We start from the raw sequence: 16,858 nt of genomic DNA, 5'->3' as shown, positions 1-16,858 counted from the left end.
AGATCTAAGCATCTTAGGACTTGGCTTTTCAAAAGCCTAGTGATGTTCCTATAGTGGCACCCATTCTGCTTCTGCTTAGGAAAAATCTGTCAGGGTACTGATCACCCGTGCCTTTTCCGTCACTGCTCCTAACAAGCTAGCACCTGCCTGTCCTCCAGTGAGAGATGAATCAGGTTCACTTGTCTTCCCATCAGCTGTAAGGAGGTGTAAGGAAGTGTTTGTAACCAAGCTTTAGCCTAGGTAGACCAACAGCTTGGCTGACCTGTGTGCTCTGATACCTTGGTAGAGCTGGGAAGTTGTTCAGGCTGCTTTATAATAGCAATACAACTTGACGCTGCTTTTGTTGTTTTGTAGATCTTTGGTATTGCTTTCACCATCAGCCAAGGAAAGATCATGGATCACTTTGGGACAAAGGCAGGAAACCTCTTTCTTTGTTCTTTCCTGTTCCTGGGAACCATCATGACAGGTAAGCAGACTTCCCAGTGTTTCTCTACTGTGACTTTTCCACTTGGGTATGTGGGCTGAAGGGCTCCTGTGTGTAGTGGTGCCTGCAGGAAATAGCAGAATGTGTAGCAATGCTGCTATGATTCTTTATGCAGCTGGTCTGCGTTAAAAGAAGAGATCCAAGGCTCCCTGCCCAGCTGCTGGCAGAGGTCTCAAAGATGAGTCTACCACCTGCTAAGATAAGGAGCCTCTGTCCTGCATATTTCAGAAATGCTCTCCTCAGTCGGGAGAGTAGCTTCCCCTGTTGACCCTATTATGTTCCTTGTCTCCTCTAGGGCCTCTGCTGCCCTTTTGGGTCTTGTAGAAAATGATTTGGGCTCTGAACAGTGACTTAATTGCCTTTACATCTCTCTTCCTCCCTCTGTCTCTCAGTATTCATTAAGGCTGATCTCCGAAGACAGCAGGCGAATTTGGAAAGTGAACAGGCAGTGAGTAAATCCCCTTTGATCCCTTTTCCACTTCTGCTGTTAGCTTACAGTGGCACCCGACACCTCTCCTTTCTAGGAATGGGGATGACCCTTTCTAAGTTGCAAGTGTAGTTGTGATTCTGTTATCTCACCACTTCTCATCCCACTTTTTGCCTGTGGGGAAGCTCCTTGCTGGCATTTTCAGACAGGTTGCTGTAATCCCAGCTCCACTAGCTATTGGAGTCTTGTGATTTCTTGTGATTACTGTCTCACTGAGTGTGCCTGAGGTTTTGGCCCTCAGGGAGTGTACAGGGCTTTGCATGTGTTCTTACTGGCTAGAGACAGGTATGGGTCAGTGCTGTGCTCACCTCTTTCCCCTGATAACCACTGAGCCCTTAAATGCTTTGCACTTGTTTTGAGCTGGGTGATCATTCTTACAGCCCCCCTGTGGAAGTAGGTTGTTCTCTTACTCCCTGTCCTTAGCTGCAAAGTGGTGTTCAGGCTCTAGGACTGGAGGAAACTAGGTGAGAGAGCCCAAATGAGGGCTTGGGCAGCCTGCCTCTCCACCCTTTGCACAGTGCTGTAGACAAGGCTGCAAGTTCATGTTTAATACCAGAGTCTGGGATGTACCATGCAGTAAATACAGCTGTTTGCAGGTGGGAGAAGGCCTCCAGTGAACTAACCACAGTGGATAACCTCAGAAGCTCCCTCTATGCAGAAAGGGAAGGAACTGGTGCTTGCTTTGGCATTGTTTCCTCACTGCTCTGGACTCCTTCCCCAGGATGTCCACTCAATGTTCCTGAAGCCATCAGCAACCATGACTAGCAAAGTACATATGCTCACTGCATATGCATTCCATGCTAGCTCGAGTCAGCTCTTTTCAGAAGACAGTGCTGCCTTCCTCCAGATAATTTAACTTCTGTGATCTGGAAAGAGACCAGAAGGTCCAGGAAGCAGCCTACTCTGACTGGTTGCTCAAGAAGGTGGACTTCTCAATTACAAAGTGCATACACCTTTTTTATTTTTACATATTTTGACAGAACTGTCTTAGTACAAATGCACAGAGTAGGATAAGTAGAAGGAACTGATGTTGCCCGGGGAGGTTCTTGCATGTATAATTCTAGGCCAGATGGGAAGAAAAGGACTGTCCAGTTTAGCTAGTTTGAGCAAAGGGGTTCCCCCACCATTGTAATTCAGAATTCCTGTTTCTGTATTTATTTATTTATTATACTACCGGAACTTTCCTGTAGAGAAGTTAACTAGAATAAACTTAGCTAAGATGGGGTGGGGTAAGGAGCAGTTTGTTGTGATAATATGCCTGCATCCTTAGCTAAACAGTGATGAAGCCAAAAGCAGAGGATGAATTGTGAGGCCAGGCTATTGTCTGCAAACACTGAGCAGCAGGGTAATGAGGTGCTGGAGGCACTGCAAGTTATTCCAAACACATTTGTGGAAGGAGGAGGAAATTTCAAGGTCATTTGGCAGCAAACATGATGCCAAGTAGTAGTGAGGTCCCTTCCCTTTGTCAGACACTTCCCTCATCAGGTGATTTGGAAGGTTGTGCTTAAACCATTTTTTATTAGCCTAAAATACCATTGTAAGGGCTTGCTTCTGGATGCCAGAGAAGGCATTGAGACCAGAGCAAAGTATCTACAGGTACCATTTCTGTAACCCTAAAGTCCTCCAGAAATGACTATGGTGAGAACCTAAGGGACCTGTGTGAGGTAGAGTCGCAGGCAGGCAGGCAGAAACTCCGCTGGCAGCTCCCCCTCTCCCAGTCCCAGTGTGGCCTCCAGGTGGCAGAGCTAACCTGAGTGATTTCTCAAGATAGATCTACAGACCTCTGTCCTCCACTGACTGAAGTTAGGCTGAATTTGGTGTTCTGCCTCAATCAGAGGAGCAGTCAGCTGGGCTTAGGCATTGTGTGCTGCCTTTCTGGGGAGCTTTGACCGCGTTGTGTTCTGGAGTTTTGCTGAAGGGCAGGCTGCCCTACTTGAGTGATTTTTAACTAGTATGTCCTTTGCTTGTTCTTCTTTTTTTCCCTCTTGACTTCCTTCCCTACTTGCCTCCATCTTCTTTGGGATCGTGACTTGTGGCTGTTGTTGCAGAGTACTCCAAGGCAGCAGTCAGAGCATGGATTATGGACTGTAGCTTGTAACTCTAACCCATCAGTTTCCATTCCTGCTCACTAGCTCATGCACAAAGGTAGGAGAATCACTAATCTGCTTGTCTGAACACTCGCAGGTGGCCCAGGCACCAAGCCAATGGCACTTCTGGGGCAACAGCAATGGCTGGCTGCAGAGTTCTGGGAGTTTTTTGGCCTTCTGAGGTATGGGTCTGAGATGGGGAAAGGAAAAATGAGACAGCTCTTAAGAACACTGAAGATGCCCCCATCTGATGCAAACTTAATGGATGAGCACCAGATGGAGAGCTGGACTGTCAGTAGGCTGTTGGGGAGATGAAGTGCAGGCTTTCACTGATGTTACTTCTGCAGTCCAGACTCTTAGCTGGAAGTGATGGTGGAGGTCTGTAGAAGAGCTGGCTTTGACAGCTACGGTGCATGCCTATTACATGAAGGAAGTTTAAAAGCCTCTAGCAACACTAGAGTCATTGGATTGGTGCCTTTTGGCATAAGGATGCCTGAATATTATAAAACTCTGTACTTGCTGACCTGTAATTCTCAATGTCTCTTGGTTATTTCTCAGATGTTTCTTAATGTGTAATACTTTACTGCTCACTGCCCTTTTGCCCTAGCTTGCTGCTCTGTCACGTTAACCACTCTGCCCTCTGCTTTTTGTGGTGTACATCAAACGTGCATCACTTAGGGGCTACAGCAAACAAGACTAACAGGCAAAGGCAGAGAGGGTCTGTTGGAAAGGACAGCCTAATCCTGCTGAGATTGGAGTGCGTGCTGCCAGGAATGCAAAGCTGCCATGCTTTGGTATATATGGAGCAGTAGGTGGGCAGGGAAGATGTGACTCTAGACTGAGCACTGCTGAAGCTTTCTCCCTGCTGCAGGCTGTGGCAGTTTTAGCAGGGGTAGGTGTGCTGGGTTGTTTGGGTACCAGAAACAGAGGAACTGTAGTTGCACAAACTGGGCAAACCTGTTGGGATATACTGGGACTTGTGTGGTGGCTGAACCTTATGTCACTGCCTTCATTGTAAGTGGTATAGGACTTAGTTTGGTACAACTGCCAGTGTTATCATTGATATCTCAACTGCAAAATAGACACTGTGAGGGTTGGGTATGCAGCTCTGTGCCTGCTGCAAGAAGACTGACACTCAATCACGTTTGATCTGGAGAATGCAGAGTTGTAGAGGTGCACAGGTCTCATCCTTCCTGCTGAAGTGCTGCACCATGGACTGCACAGTCCTGTTGATGGTGGTGAATTGACTCAGTGGAGACCCATGGCAGAGTTAGGCAGTTGGGTGATTGTTCCTTCTGGGGGACCATTACCCAGAGTATGGGTGTAGCAAGTTATGCTTCTTTCTGGTCCAGAAATGGATCTGGTAGGAAAATTTTTAACTCTATGTTCAACTATTGAATAGCTTTGGGACAGAGTAAGACTGTGGAACAGTCTGGTTTTCCAGTGTTTTTCCCCACAGGGGGAAAAACACATTTGCCAGTTCTCACAGTGGAAATTCTTCCATTTTCACCCAATAATGGCTCCTGGTGATGAAATGGAAAGACTAGCATCAGGCTGAACTCTTGGCTGTCTAGGGAGAAGAGGAATGAAAGCCGTAACCTCAGTGCCAAAGTCAGCATTTGCCAGCCTTGACTCTGTCCAGCAATGGCAGCCTCTAAGCAGCCACCTTTCAGAGCTCTTGGTGACTGTGTTCAGACTGCAGGGTATTTTCCATTTTTCCCGCAGGACCTGCCTTGTGTCCACAGGCAGTTTGTATTTTATCAATGCCCTTCTCTGCTTAAAGTTATAATTAAACAGATGTTGCAATTAAACATGTAGCGGGAGCTAGATTAGCCTAATGGCACTACGAATACCTTGTCCTCTAATAAAGCTGTAATGGTTCCAACAATCCGTTCACAGCTTATCAGTCAGGTTCTGTACCTCAGAACACTTGGATCAAATGCCCTTTTTTAAATAATACTAGCTTTTTGTGGGTTGCGTTTGTTTTAAGTGCATCTGAAACCATCCAGCATTCTGCCTTAAGGTTTACCAGCAGTGTCAGTTGATTCATGCTATATATTATTTGCTGCTATATACTGTGTACAACCTGTACTCATCTGCTCCTGGTTTCCAGCATCCATGCAAACCTTCCTTTATTGTTAGTTTGCATTTTGAAATAAGCATCTTTACTTATGAAGTTTTCCATGCTTTGCTTTGACTTGGGAGTGAATTTTTCATGAAAAATCTTAAAACTATTTCCAGACAAATATTGCTTAGGCTTACATGGATTTTCTAAGAAATAAAAAAGTATTCTGTAGAGTTTGCATGTGCAGAATTCCGAGACAGCAAGACTCTCTTTGTTCAAGCTGGGCTTGGTTTAGGCTTCTCTGAAACTTGCAACCTTGATTAACGTGTGTTCAGAGGACTTCTAATTACCTTATAGCACTTTCTTATGGTGGTATAAATTTAACGTTTTTTAGTGTCAAGAGACTATGCTTGATAGCAGACAGTTTTTACATTGCAATGAAATTAAACTTTTGTCTGGAGGGTTACTGTACCAGCAGTGCTGAGCACTAATGGGTGCAGACGGGTTTGGATGGTCAGTCTCCTCCTTCAGCATGGCTGTGCTTCTGGATTTGTTTAAAGCAGGTCTGCAGTTCTGCTGTGTTCTCAAACCATGCCCTGGAGGACTTAGCCCTGATTCTGAGTCATAACTTTCATGTTTTGATGTTTTTCTGCTTGTTTGGATACAAAGATGTATCTGATGGATCGCAGTGGAATACGCCAAAGCATGTTGCCTTTTCATTCCAAGGACAGTGTGACTCAGAAGCAGTCTAGGGCATTAGGGCAATTACCCAACCTCTCTAGCTTACTGGAGTCTTTTGCAAGCTGTAGCGTGCTCCAGCTTTAGTGGAAGTAGATCTGGCAGTAGCCAATGAAAGAACTACTTCAGTTTTGCTTAGTAGACTCCATCTCCTGATTCCCAAGGTCTCCTTGCTAGCCTTCTGTGTTTATTGTGGGGCAAGCAGCCGTCTCCTCCTCCTGTCCCAAACCCATGGGCAGGCCATCTCCATGCCCTCGCCTGTGAGTGCAGCCTTTCTTTCCCAAGATAGATCAGCGAGCCCGCTGGGCTTCACCTACAAACCTATGTTCCTGTAGCTCTAGAGCTGAGGACAATGAAGTGGGGTTGAGACTCTGGAGGCTTGTTCAAAATTGCCAGCATGCTTTGGGGATGCGTTCTGATGGAGTTTACAGAGCCTAAATGAAGCTTTTCTGTTACTCGTACCTCTAGCGCCAATTCATGCAACCCTCGTTTTCCCCCCTTCCCATTGCTGACAGGAGCTTTTTCTTTGCATTTCCTGGCTTTTGCCTCCAGGCATTTCTCTGAAGCTCTCCTGATCTCAGTCTTCTGCTTTGGGATTTTGCTGCTGACCTCTAAAACCTTTTCAGCTGCAGTTTGTGTAAGAAGCTACTCAGAGAAGCTGGTTTGTATCTCTTGCTTTCATGCTGCCTGGACTTTGATTTGGGCATGTGAGTCTCTCCCATGCACTTCTGTCTCCTGCTTTGGATGTCAGTCTTGCCTCGCAGTGAGTTAACACAGAGCGTAGGCTATGGGAGACTCCACACTTGCCCTTAAGAGACTGCATGTTGCCTTTTCAATCAGTGACAACTAGGGTGTCTCACCCTATGTGAAGAGTTAGCACTTGAAGAGAGGCATCTGAATTCCCATGGGGAAGCTGGAGTGTCAGGTCTAATCATGGACCACCCTTGAAAGGCTCAGCAAAGGAGGTGACCCGGCTGTACGAAAAGGCTGGACTGGGATTGCTGTGCTGTAGCATTTCATTCTGCCCCAGGGTCAGGGTGGCATTGTGTTAACTGGGCAGCAAATTGGGTCCTTGTTGCTTTTCTTCTGGGAAATGCCTCTGCAGCCCCACCTTAAGGGAGGAAGTTGTAGGAGGTAGAAGGGTTCTGGTAATTAGGCTAATTCTTTTGTAGGATTTATGCAGAAAAAGCCTCACATATGTTTGCCTTTCATTCCTTATGGCTTTTGGGCATGGAAGTACTGAACCTTGAAGGCCTTGTTTATACCACCTTGGGTGTGGAATTATCCCAGCTGTAAGCCCCGACTGGGGATAAGGAAGAGTAGGGAACAGGGTGTCAGCTCTGAACGGGGAGAGGGGAAGACTTGAAGGTGAGCTGTATCAGCAACTTGTTTGGGTGTTAAGGAGGGCCCTAGATATGCCAGGCTAAGGACAGAGAGGAATTAGTTCCTGAGCTGAAAATTTGGAGGGTGTACATCATGCACGTTCCTCTGGTGCTTGCACAGATGCTGTCCTTCCCCGTGGCATGAAGGGTTGGTTCGCACTTTCTTGCCGTTCCCTGAGAACTGCCCCTGCAGCTTTACCACTTGGAGGATTATCTCCCAGCAGTGATATGTCTCCAGTGAGCTGGCTGTGGGGGTGTTACCTGGGCCTGTACAGCCCCTGTGCTTCTGTGTGTAAACTAAGGCTTGAAGGCTACAGCAAGTAGCCTAAGGGAAGTGGGATCATTGCTTTGCCTGCTGTGCCAGAGCACCTTGGCTGGGTGCTAGAATGATCTAGAGAGGGAAGAGGGAGCCAGATGCACTCTTGGCTTCAGCTCTCCTAAGGGTGGTGATTCTGTTTCGAGGATTTTTGCACACTATCAGAAAGCCATGGATGAGCCATCCTCTGGCCAGCTGTTCTCTCTGAAGCCCAGGTCTGGCCATCCAGGGCCTTAACTACGTTCCTTTTCTTTGACTTGCAGAAAGCGATGCCTGAAGCCTGTACTGATTCCATAGTCCTTGAAGAAACAAAGCTGTGAAAAGGGAGGGGTCACAGAGCTGGGAAATGCACTCTCCTCCCCATTCCCACCTTTGCCACCTAAGCCATTCTCCTGTCATGGCTGCAGTATGGCAGTGGGCAGCCTCAGGGCAGGAGCCCAGTGAACCCCTTGCAAAGTGTGGGAAAGAGCAAAACAAGAAGAAAGTTGCTCTCTTCAGTTACACCTCTGCATCTTGCTCTTTTGGAGACCTTACTGCTTGAAGCAAAACTTGTGGAAAGCCACCCTTTCCCCCCCTCACCAACTCGTCTGTGCTTGCAAGAAGCATATGTGCTCAGAAAAGCAAGGCTGCATTTGCAGATTAGCTCTGAGCACATGCAGGCAAGATGATGCCCTGTACCTGGCCTGTGTTTCCTCTCACAGAGAAGCTGTAATATTAAATGCAGAAGCTGGACCCTGCTTGCTTTGTGAGCAACCTTCAAAGAGTTGTGATCTGTCTGTGAAGAATTGATTGCTCTGCCTCAGTGCCTGTGATGCTCTCCACGTAGCAGAGGTGACGGTAGCGCCTCAACACATCTCCAGCCAGGGCAAAGCAGTGTATCTGCTGCTTCTAGCTCCAGTTTCTGTATATGGCCATCCCTGTTGCAACACTATGTGGATAAACCTCTATTTAGAATTCATTTAGGTTGCCCTGATGTTCCTATCTATTAGGAGTAATTGAGAGAAAACAGTATGCATCCTGGGTGGACTCCAGCTCTCATGCTGCCTAGAGGCAAGGTCTAGCTCCGGGGTTTATGTTGAATCCACAGCCTGAATCTGCCCAGTGCACCGCACTAGCAGCAAGAGTCAAACCACAGCTCCCTGGGGCTAAGGACCACTAATGATAAAGTACCTTTTGGCGTGTTTTAATACCACATAAAATCTTTTGTGAAGCCCTATATTGGGATAGCCAACCAGGATTGCATTGCTTTGCAGTACCACAGTGAGGTGGTTGGGTCAGGCGGGAATGAAGATTTGCTCCAGTGTGAAAGCCTCCCATGTTATGACAGGCAACAGGAAAAATAGCCCTCTTACCAGCATCTGTGTCTTGCAGACACTTCCCTGCTGTATGCTGTTATTTCCTGATCACAGTAATACTTTATATCCCTTCTCCTTCCTTTTCAGTCACTGCCCTAGTGGAGACATTAAGTGTCCTTATACTCTTTAAATAATGCAATTGTGCACAAATAATTTTGAAAAAATAAATGTTGAAGTAGATGAAAATAGCTTTCTTGGACATACCATTTTTAACAAAACCTTTCTTGTAAAATTACACTTCTGATATTTAAAACAATTAAATTTCCATATTTGATAGTTTGGGATAGAACACTGGGGTGGGCCTTAAAATGTTTTTTAAATAAAGATTTTTTTTCAAGTGTATGAGTGAAACATGTAACTTTCTCATATTAAATAGTTTAAACAGGCTGCATGTGGGTTTTTCTAATCCTGAAATGTTTTAGAGAAGGGAATGATTTTTTTTTGCCCAATGCTACTGTTGTGTTCTTTCCCCCTCTTCCCCCCCGCCTTCTTCCTCATTTGACAGGCTTCCCAGCCAGCAGATCCTGCTGGTGTCTTCCTACCTTCTGTGCCCTGTCCATCTGCTTTGAATATTATTTCATCTAGGTTGCTGCAGCCTGTTCCTACTTTTCCCTCTTATCTGATAGTCACAGGCATCTGCAAAGGTAGCTCAGACCCTGCTCACACATGCATGCAGTTTGCTGTCACTAATAAGCTGGGGAATTGGGATCTACCATACTCTCTTGCTTGTGTGATGTGAGCTGTTAGACCTGGCACTTTGTGGGAGGGAGTCAGGGAAAGGTGGGTTTGCTCTGAGGAGAGATGATTGATTTGTTTCAACATGAAGCAGAAAATGCCTCCCCCCAACTTGTATACGCTCTCCCCACTGTTGTGTAGCAAAAAGACAGACATGGTGCCATGCAGTTTTCTGTCATTTATTAGAAATGGCCCCTGAGAAACACACACATGCAAGTTATGCAACAGTGCCAGGGGCAGCACATGCTCTCTTTCCCGGCAGAAGTGTTCAGTGGACTCTGGGTCACTCTACACCACCCCCACGTGCGCACCAGGAGAGAAGGCTTTACCGCAGGGGGCACGCTTGAGACGTTCCCTGTTATCCTCAGGGAAGACACTCTCACCAAATGCCCCAGCAAGCTCTGACACACACTCCCTTAGGACTTGACATTTGACATTGGTCAGTTCAAATGTTCCTTGGACAAGGAAAAACGTATGGTAATGAATGATTGACAAAGAGTCCAACAGCGATCTGCCGGTAGGACAGGAGCTCTGGTGAAGCTGCAGTCAAGCGTTAGTGGGAGTCTGGCAGTGAAGACAGGAGACGACACTGACCTACACAAGGCATTCAGCTTCAGTTTTTCTTCTTGTTTTGTGACTGTGCTTCTACCTCCAGGTACTGCAGCCCAATCAACATCCCCAGGATGGAGAAACCTGTGAGAGAGGTGCAGAATGAGCTGTGCAAAAAATGCTGGAAAGGAGATGAGACATTCCCACCTTTCCCCTCCTACCATCATCTCCCCAGCCCTCAGCTCATGACTCCATGGCAAGTTTTGGGGGAATGCGTAGCTCTACTTACTTGCTACCATGAGGGGTGCCATGACGCCAATCGTCAAGGCTGCAGTGTGGTAAATAAAGACTTCAGAGAGGAAGTGAACGAGGGCCATGAAGAAGGTGAAGAGTGTAATGTAATACAGGCTGTTGGGGAACAGAAAGGAACACGTTATCCTACAGCCCATAGCAGGGGCACAGGCGTGGCGGAGCAGAAAAGAAGTGGGCCTGACTTCTGCCCCCTCACAAGAGGCGCTCCTCGGCGCTTTTCAGACACCCCTTACAGAGGCGCCCGGGGCGACATCCAGCTCCCTGTCAGAGGCCGCTCGGCCGGTCAGCGGTGCTCTGCGGGCCGCCACCCGGACCGAGCGCGGCGTGAGAGGGCAGCGCAGGGGCAGGGCTCGGGCTCGGGGTGCGCGCGGGCAGGAGGGCAGCGCCGGCCGCCCCCAGGCTGCAGCACCCGGAGCGCCCCCCGCCCGGGCTCTGCCGCCCTCCGGGAGCCCCGCGGCACCAAACCCTCCGCGGAGGCAGCAGCCGTGGCGCAGCTCCGAGCGAGCGGCCCTGCGCCCCGCGGGGGGCTCAGGGCCGCTCCCGCCGCCCGCCGCCCTACGCACGTCCTGTTGCGGATGTCCACGGCGCAGAGGCAGCGGATCACCGACGACAGCAGCGTCCAGACGCCGAAGGTGCGAGCCTGGAGGCCGTTCACTGCGGGCGAAGCGGGCAGAGCGTGAGGCGCGGCGGCGGCGGCGGCGCGGCCGCGGGGCCCTGCGCGGCGCCCGCGGGCCTTACCGAGCCCCGGCGCGCCCGTGTAGAGCTTCTCGGAGAGGAAGCCGTGGTCGCGGAAGCTCTGCAGGGTGTTCCCGGCGGCGATGACGGACACCACCAGGAGCCAGCTGCGCAGCACGCTCAGGAACCGGCTCATCCTCCCCGGCGGCGCGGCGGGCGGGCGGGCGGCTGCCGCGGCCACGGCGCGGGGGGCGGGGGGCGGGGGGGGTGCCCCGCCCCCGGCCCCGCCCCGCGCTCCGATTGGCTGCGGGCGGCCGCGCAGCTCGGCTCACGCGCCACGCGGGCCGCCGCTTCCAATCGAATCCCTCGCCGGGCGGGCGGCGGCCCCGCCCCTCCGCGTGGCCCCGCCCCGGGCGCCGGCCGCCGCGCCTGCGCGTTGCGCTGCGCCGCCCCGCCCCGCCCGGCGCCTGCGCGCTGCGCCTGCGCAGTGGGGGCGCGGGCGGGGCGGCGCCGTTACCCGTCGGTTGTTGTAGTAACGGGGAAGCGGCGGGAGGGGCTGCGGCTGCCGGGCCGCCGCGTCCGCCCGCCCCCGGCCCGGCCCGGCCCCGCCGCGCCCCGCCGCGCCGCCGGGGCCATGAGGGAGCAGGTACGGGCGGCGCGAGCGGCCGCGGCGCGGCCGGGCCCCTGCCCCCCCCCCCCCCCCCCCCGGCCGGGCCGGGCCGGGCCGGGCCCGCCGCAAAGCGCCCTCGCGGCGGCGGCGGGCGGCGGGCAGCGGGCAGCGGGCAGCGGGCAGCGGGCACCGCCCCCCCCCCGCCTCCCGGCGCGCAGGCGGTGGCTCGAGGCGGCGGCGGCCGCGGGGACGTCGGCTGCCTGGTCCCTCGGGCTGTCCCGCTCACCGGGCGCTCGCCCTTGCAGTCCCTGTCGCAGGTGGCGGCTCTTGCCAGCTCCCTGGAGCCCGCCGGGAAGGATCTCTGAGGCCGCGGGACTGGGCTGCATGAGAGCTCCCGGAGGAAATGCCGGTTGGGATGGCTCGGGATCTGGAGGAGACCTGCTCATCTTCGGAGGAGGGGGAGGTTGAAGAGGGGCTGGAGTAAGTAGGAGAAAAACAAAACGAAACACCCCCCCCCCAACAGTTTCTGTCTCCCGTCGCTTCCTGCAGGATTTGTACTAATCTGAAAGGACAGTTGTCCTGCTTGCTTTGAAGAGAGGGTGGTGGCAGGGGCCGCAGGCCTGTAGGCAGGCTCCCCGCCTTTGTAGCCTCCATAGACTTCTGTAGACCACCATATTCCTCGGAACTGAGGATACAGCTCCTGGCTACTCTGAAACCCTTAGTTTCTTGTATCTCCTGCTGTTCTGTTCTGCAGTTGGATGCTTTCCTAATAACGCTTAAGAAAATAAAGGAGATTGTTTTATTCTTTTACTTTGGCTGTGGAGAGGAGAAATGTGCTTTACTCAACAGTGGCCTCGTGTAATGTTTTATGCCCCCTTTAAAAAAAACAGTCTTATGAGAGCTCTGCAGTAGTTATTAGTTGCTAGTGTACGTTTATCTCCTCTTAGTTTGGTGTTTTCTTCTGTCCTTGCTTCTGATGGACTCATTCTCTTTCTTTTTCCCAGAGTGGAATCCCTTTTCTGTTTCAGCAGAACCTGCTTGATATGGCCTGTTTGTTCTCCTCTGGCTGATTCCTGGGACGGAGTGCCCAGATGCCAACAGCAGTGCTTCAGGCTCTTTAGAGGTTCAACTTATCTGTTGCTTCATACCAAGTTGCTGGTTCACGCTGGCCAGGATCTGATGGACGTATAGGCCCAGAGCTGCCTTCAGCCAGAATGTCGTTGTAGCTGTGTGTCTGTACCAAGGGACCGAGGGTCATGCTATGACTGACAGTCACCTGAAGGATTGTCTAGCCTTACTGTAAATCCTCAGGGCAGGCTTAATGTAAACTCCCCTCCTGTTGCCTCAGCTCATTTCTCACTTATGTAAGGCTCTGGCCTGCACTGTAAGTGCTGGAATCTTCTTGGGGCACTTCTGGGCTGAACAACTCATTACACCCAAATGGTTGATTTCTGAAGGTGGTAGGATCAGATGGGAGTGCTGTGAAGTTGATTTGTATGGGGGATAGTGGATAACAGCTTGGTTAAGAGAACTAAGATTCCACACAGGTTACTTGTGCAATCCTGACCTGATGCTGGGACCTTATCTCTGTACCTGTGTTGTTAGTGTAGGACTGTGAGTACGTCGGTACCTCTCCCTGTACAGTCACGCTACCAGATAAGCAGGCGAACTAATGCACTTTTTTTTTTTTGAGTATTTTTCTGTGGTCAAAAGTGTGATCTTTGAATATTGGGTTGGCACAGCCGTTCAAACTGATGCAGTGTCTAATCTCAGCAACTGGAAGAGTTACAGCACAGTTCAGAACTCGTTGAGATTGCAGGGAACAGATCTTGTTTGGGCTGCAAGTCACAGGGTCTGGACAAGGGATCTTTGTGAGGTTGCTGCTCCGAGTTTAAGGAACTGCCCTGGAATCTGAGGGTTTTCTTTTCATTTTTTTTTTTGGGGGGGAGATTGCTTGTTTGATTTGTTTTTGCCTAAAGGGTGCCTTGGGCACTTATTTTCCATATTTGTTTTTTTATTTTTGCCCTTCTGATTTTAGAGGGAAGGAAACAGTCATTCTGATGATTTCTTCATGTAGATCTCTATCCAGGGGAATTATGTTGTATCGCTTGATTACCATTTTGGAGTGGCTCTGAAGTGAGATTGAAGGTTAGCAGGCTGTTTATCCCCTCCTGCTACATATAGTCCATTTTATAATTTGAATGTTCCTCTGTAGATACCAGTGGTGAGTGCTTCCATCGCCCTCTACCTGATACCTGCAAACAGACCACAGTGCTTGTGCTGGGACTGCAGTTGGGATTTTAAATGTATTTGTCTACAGACTTATTGAATCACAGTTTAGTAATACAGGCTTAGCAAACTAGCCTGTATCTGTTGCAGCCTTGCCTGCTCAGACCTATTGCTTCAGCGTCATCAAGTGAATATGTTAGAAAATCGGGAAGTCTTTGGAATTACCTTCTGTAGTTTCTCCAACTCTTTGCCGGACAACGGTGTTGCTACTTTATGAACAAATGTTTCTGTGTACTTCTGTGCCAGTCTTTTCTTGTCCTTATAGATACAGATGTGCCTCTCCACCCCATTGTCTTTAGTTTTTGTTAATTCCGTTTCCTTGAGTGGTGAGTAATAAGCAGCCTGAGTTTTATTTGCTTAGGCAGTTTGACAGGTTTGCTTTCTGTCATCTCAGGGCTTTATATAATTGCTTTTATTTTTTATTTTTTGGTGTGTCCTTGTTTTATCTATCTGAGGAGGTGATAGTTTTCAATATGCAGTGTAGCCTTGTTATTTTGGACAACATGGATCACTGTATCTTGGAACTCAGAGCCACCATAAGTGGCTAACTAGGGACATCACTGTTGAATTCTGGGCTTGTGTCCCACTGCATTTGGCATGAATTAAAAAGAAGAATGCACAAATTCATCCTCTGTGCTGAGCCAAGTACATTTTAGTCTGACAGTCTCTGCATGAGTGCCCCTTTGCTCACTTCAGAGTTCAGGCTTACCACTAGGCAGCAGGCTCTGATCTGCAGTTCTTGAGTTAGAATTGGATCTGCATTGTAGGGTCTGGGAATGTGGATACAGGTAATTGTGATCTATCCTGAAATGCAGATCTTGTTTTCCTGTAGGCAATGAATCCGGAGAACAGTACCTGTTCCAATCCAATTCATTGGATTTTTTCTCAAATTATAGTCAATAAAATCAATACAAATTAAACAAAAATACAACTTAAAATGGTGAGACCAATGCAAAAACAGGAAGCTCTGAGAAGTTCCCTGAATAGCTCAGTACCAAAGTGCCTAGCCTGCATTTCACTGTGTATCCTGCCTACAGGTTAGATAGGCAAGCGTGGACAAGTAGGGGAATTGCTGCATTGTCATTGTGAGTAACTGCTGTGTGTGTGCGCGAGGCTCAGTTGCTGGTTATGCTAACTGTCTTGCCACTGCAGGGATCATCCATGCATCAAATGGACTGGAGGCTGCAGGCGGATCCCCATCTTGGTGTTTCATGCTGAAGCCATTCTCACCAATGACAGCTACCTCCGTCTAATTGGAGGTGAGTGCAGCCATGTGCCAAGTCTTGGTCTGAGGGTATGAGGTGCAAATCTGTAGCAGAGAACTTAAAATCAATCGCTCCAGTGAGTTTCTGGAGGGTTTCATGAGGAAAAATACCAGGCAGCCCCACAGTGCTAAAAACAGTAATAAGCTTTAATAACAAATTTCTGTACCTAACAGCCTCACAACTCAGAGTAAGTGCATAAGCAAAGGTGTTGCTGCTATGGCAGCATTGGGATCAGGAGACCAAAGCTGTCTAGCATCAGATAAAGGAGAGCCCGTAACTAAGGCAGATCTGTAAACGGTCATTCCAGATTGTGAGAGCTAGTGCGTATGGGTGTACACAGCTGGGAGCTCATTCTGGTTGTGCTGAGTTGGGGAAAAGCTAAAATCCGCTCAGCTGCTTTTTGTGAAGATGCTGACACCTTGTTTCTTCTCTTGCTTCTCCCTTTCTTAGGTAACTGGTGCTCTCATTTCTAATAGCTTAATCAAGCAGAAATGCTTGCGGCTCATTTGGGTAAGGGGTGGAGAAGATGGTTTGTGTGTGTGTACACTTCTGATGCTTTTGACCTGAGTTAGAAATGAACTTGAATGGTGGCAGAAGCTGATGGTAATTCTAACTTATGTCCTAACTGAAGTGTGTTAATTTTCTATTTCTTTCCCGAGAAAAAGCAATGAAGATAAAGTGGTTTAACTAGTTCATTCCTGGATTGTGCAACTTCTTAAATTTCTGGTAGGGCTTTGTCTGGTCCCAGATGATGATACTTCTCGTGCTTTTCCTCAGAGACTCATTTTTATTGGTAGAACATTTTCCTGAGTTCTCATCTGATTTTTATCTCTCTTCCTAGTCTGAATCAGTTAATGAAGTGCCTTTTTCAAGTGATTTTGTATTCTAGCTTCACGATTTTTGCTTCTATCTTCTCTGAACTGTTTTTTTGATTAACCGATCCTTTTGTATGACAGCAGAGCTCTTATCTTGCTACTCTCTCCCAAGTTTTAATTTCTTATGCCTCCAGTGGTGCTTACCTCTTTTGATTGCACGACTTTATACGTGGATAGTGATTTTTTTTTCTCCCCACTTAATAGTTGTCCTGTTTACTTTCCTATTTTCCACCCCCCCCCCTCCCCCCGGTATTTGTTTGAAAACTGGTACAGGTGAATGTGATGAGAACAAAGAAATGGTAGTGTTTTATTCTGGGCTTTCAAGGTCTAAAAAGTGCTCATTTTAACTAGTCATGTTAATGAGGGGCATATGACGTGATTGCTCTTGGCTAGGAATACCAATCTTGAATTGAAAAGAAAGAACTGGGGTTATGTTTAGGCTGTTATAAAGCAGGTTATGAAGAGATATTAAAAAAAAAGTAGACATTTGTTATGGTGTCGTGTGTTTTATTATAACTCCATAGATTTCAGTGAAGCAGAAATCTGATATCTGAAGATTGGTGTAAGTCAGTGTGATGCTGTCATGAGTTAATGCCCCCAGAGATGGTTAGGCATTTTCTGTCACCCTTTGCCT

General features: G+C 48.8%; 3 protein-coding genes across 9 annotated transcripts in view; 2 read left to right on the top strand and 1 right to left on the bottom strand.

Annotated features, from left to right (window-relative positions):
• The window catches only part of FLVCR2 (FLVCR choline and putative heme transporter 2), a 37,550-nt gene extending 28,255 nt beyond the window's left edge, over positions 1 to 9,295 (top strand). Inside the window, exons 8-10 of the mRNA XM_062576300.1 lie at positions 355 to 466; positions 877 to 932; positions 7,823 to 9,295. Of these exons, the coding sequence (XP_062432284.1) occupies positions 355 to 466; positions 877 to 932; positions 7,823 to 7,879 (225 nt within the window). The 3' untranslated portion in view covers positions 7,880 to 9,295. The remainder of the gene's footprint in view (positions 1 to 354; positions 467 to 876; positions 933 to 7,822) is intronic.
• Positions 458 to 11,427, bottom strand: ERG28 (ergosterol biosynthesis 28 homolog). 5 transcript variants are annotated; one of them, XM_062576302.1, is made up of 5 exons: positions 11,249 to 11,427; positions 11,074 to 11,164; positions 10,488 to 10,606; positions 10,244 to 10,342; positions 458 to 548 (listed from the first exon to the last, which is right to left on the bottom strand). In XM_062576302.1, the coding sequence occupies exons 1-4, from the start codon at positions 11,379 to 11,381 to the stop codon at positions 10,263 to 10,265; spliced, it is 423 nt and encodes a 140-aa protein (XP_062432286.1). In that variant the 5' UTR covers positions 11,382 to 11,427; the 3' UTR covers positions 458 to 548; positions 10,244 to 10,262. The 5 variants fall into 5 exon arrangements, with proteins under 5 accessions (XP_062432286.1, XP_062432287.1, XP_062432289.1 ...); XM_062576303.1 differs by lacking the exon at positions 458 to 548 and adding an exon at positions 1,901 to 3,248; XM_062576305.1 differs by lacking the exon at positions 458 to 548 and adding an exon at positions 3,259 to 3,475.
• A 382-nt stretch (positions 11,428 to 11,809) lies between these two features.
• TTLL5 (tubulin tyrosine ligase like 5) overlaps positions 11,810 to 16,858 on the top strand; it is a 130,541-nt gene continuing 125,492 nt past the window's right edge. For all 3 annotated transcript variants that reach the window (XM_062577517.1, XM_062577514.1, XM_062577515.1), the window contains exons 1-3: positions 11,810 to 11,831; positions 12,101 to 12,275; positions 15,237 to 15,343. In XM_062577517.1, coding sequence (XP_062433501.1) covers positions 12,199 to 12,275; positions 15,237 to 15,343 — 184 coding nt within the window. In that variant the 5' untranslated portion in view covers positions 11,810 to 11,831; positions 12,101 to 12,198. The remainder of the gene's footprint in view (positions 11,832 to 12,100; positions 12,276 to 15,236; positions 15,344 to 16,858) is intronic.

Source organism: Rhea pennata, chromosome 5, assembly GCF_028389875.1.
Source record: "Rhea pennata isolate bPtePen1 chromosome 5, bPtePen1.pri, whole genome shotgun sequence".
In the NCBI taxonomy this organism is placed as follows: domain Eukaryota; kingdom Metazoa; phylum Chordata; class Aves; order Rheiformes; family Rheidae; genus Rhea; species Rhea pennata.
Note: the sequence above shows the minus strand (reverse complement) of the source record. Positions and strands in the feature narration are given on the sequence as shown.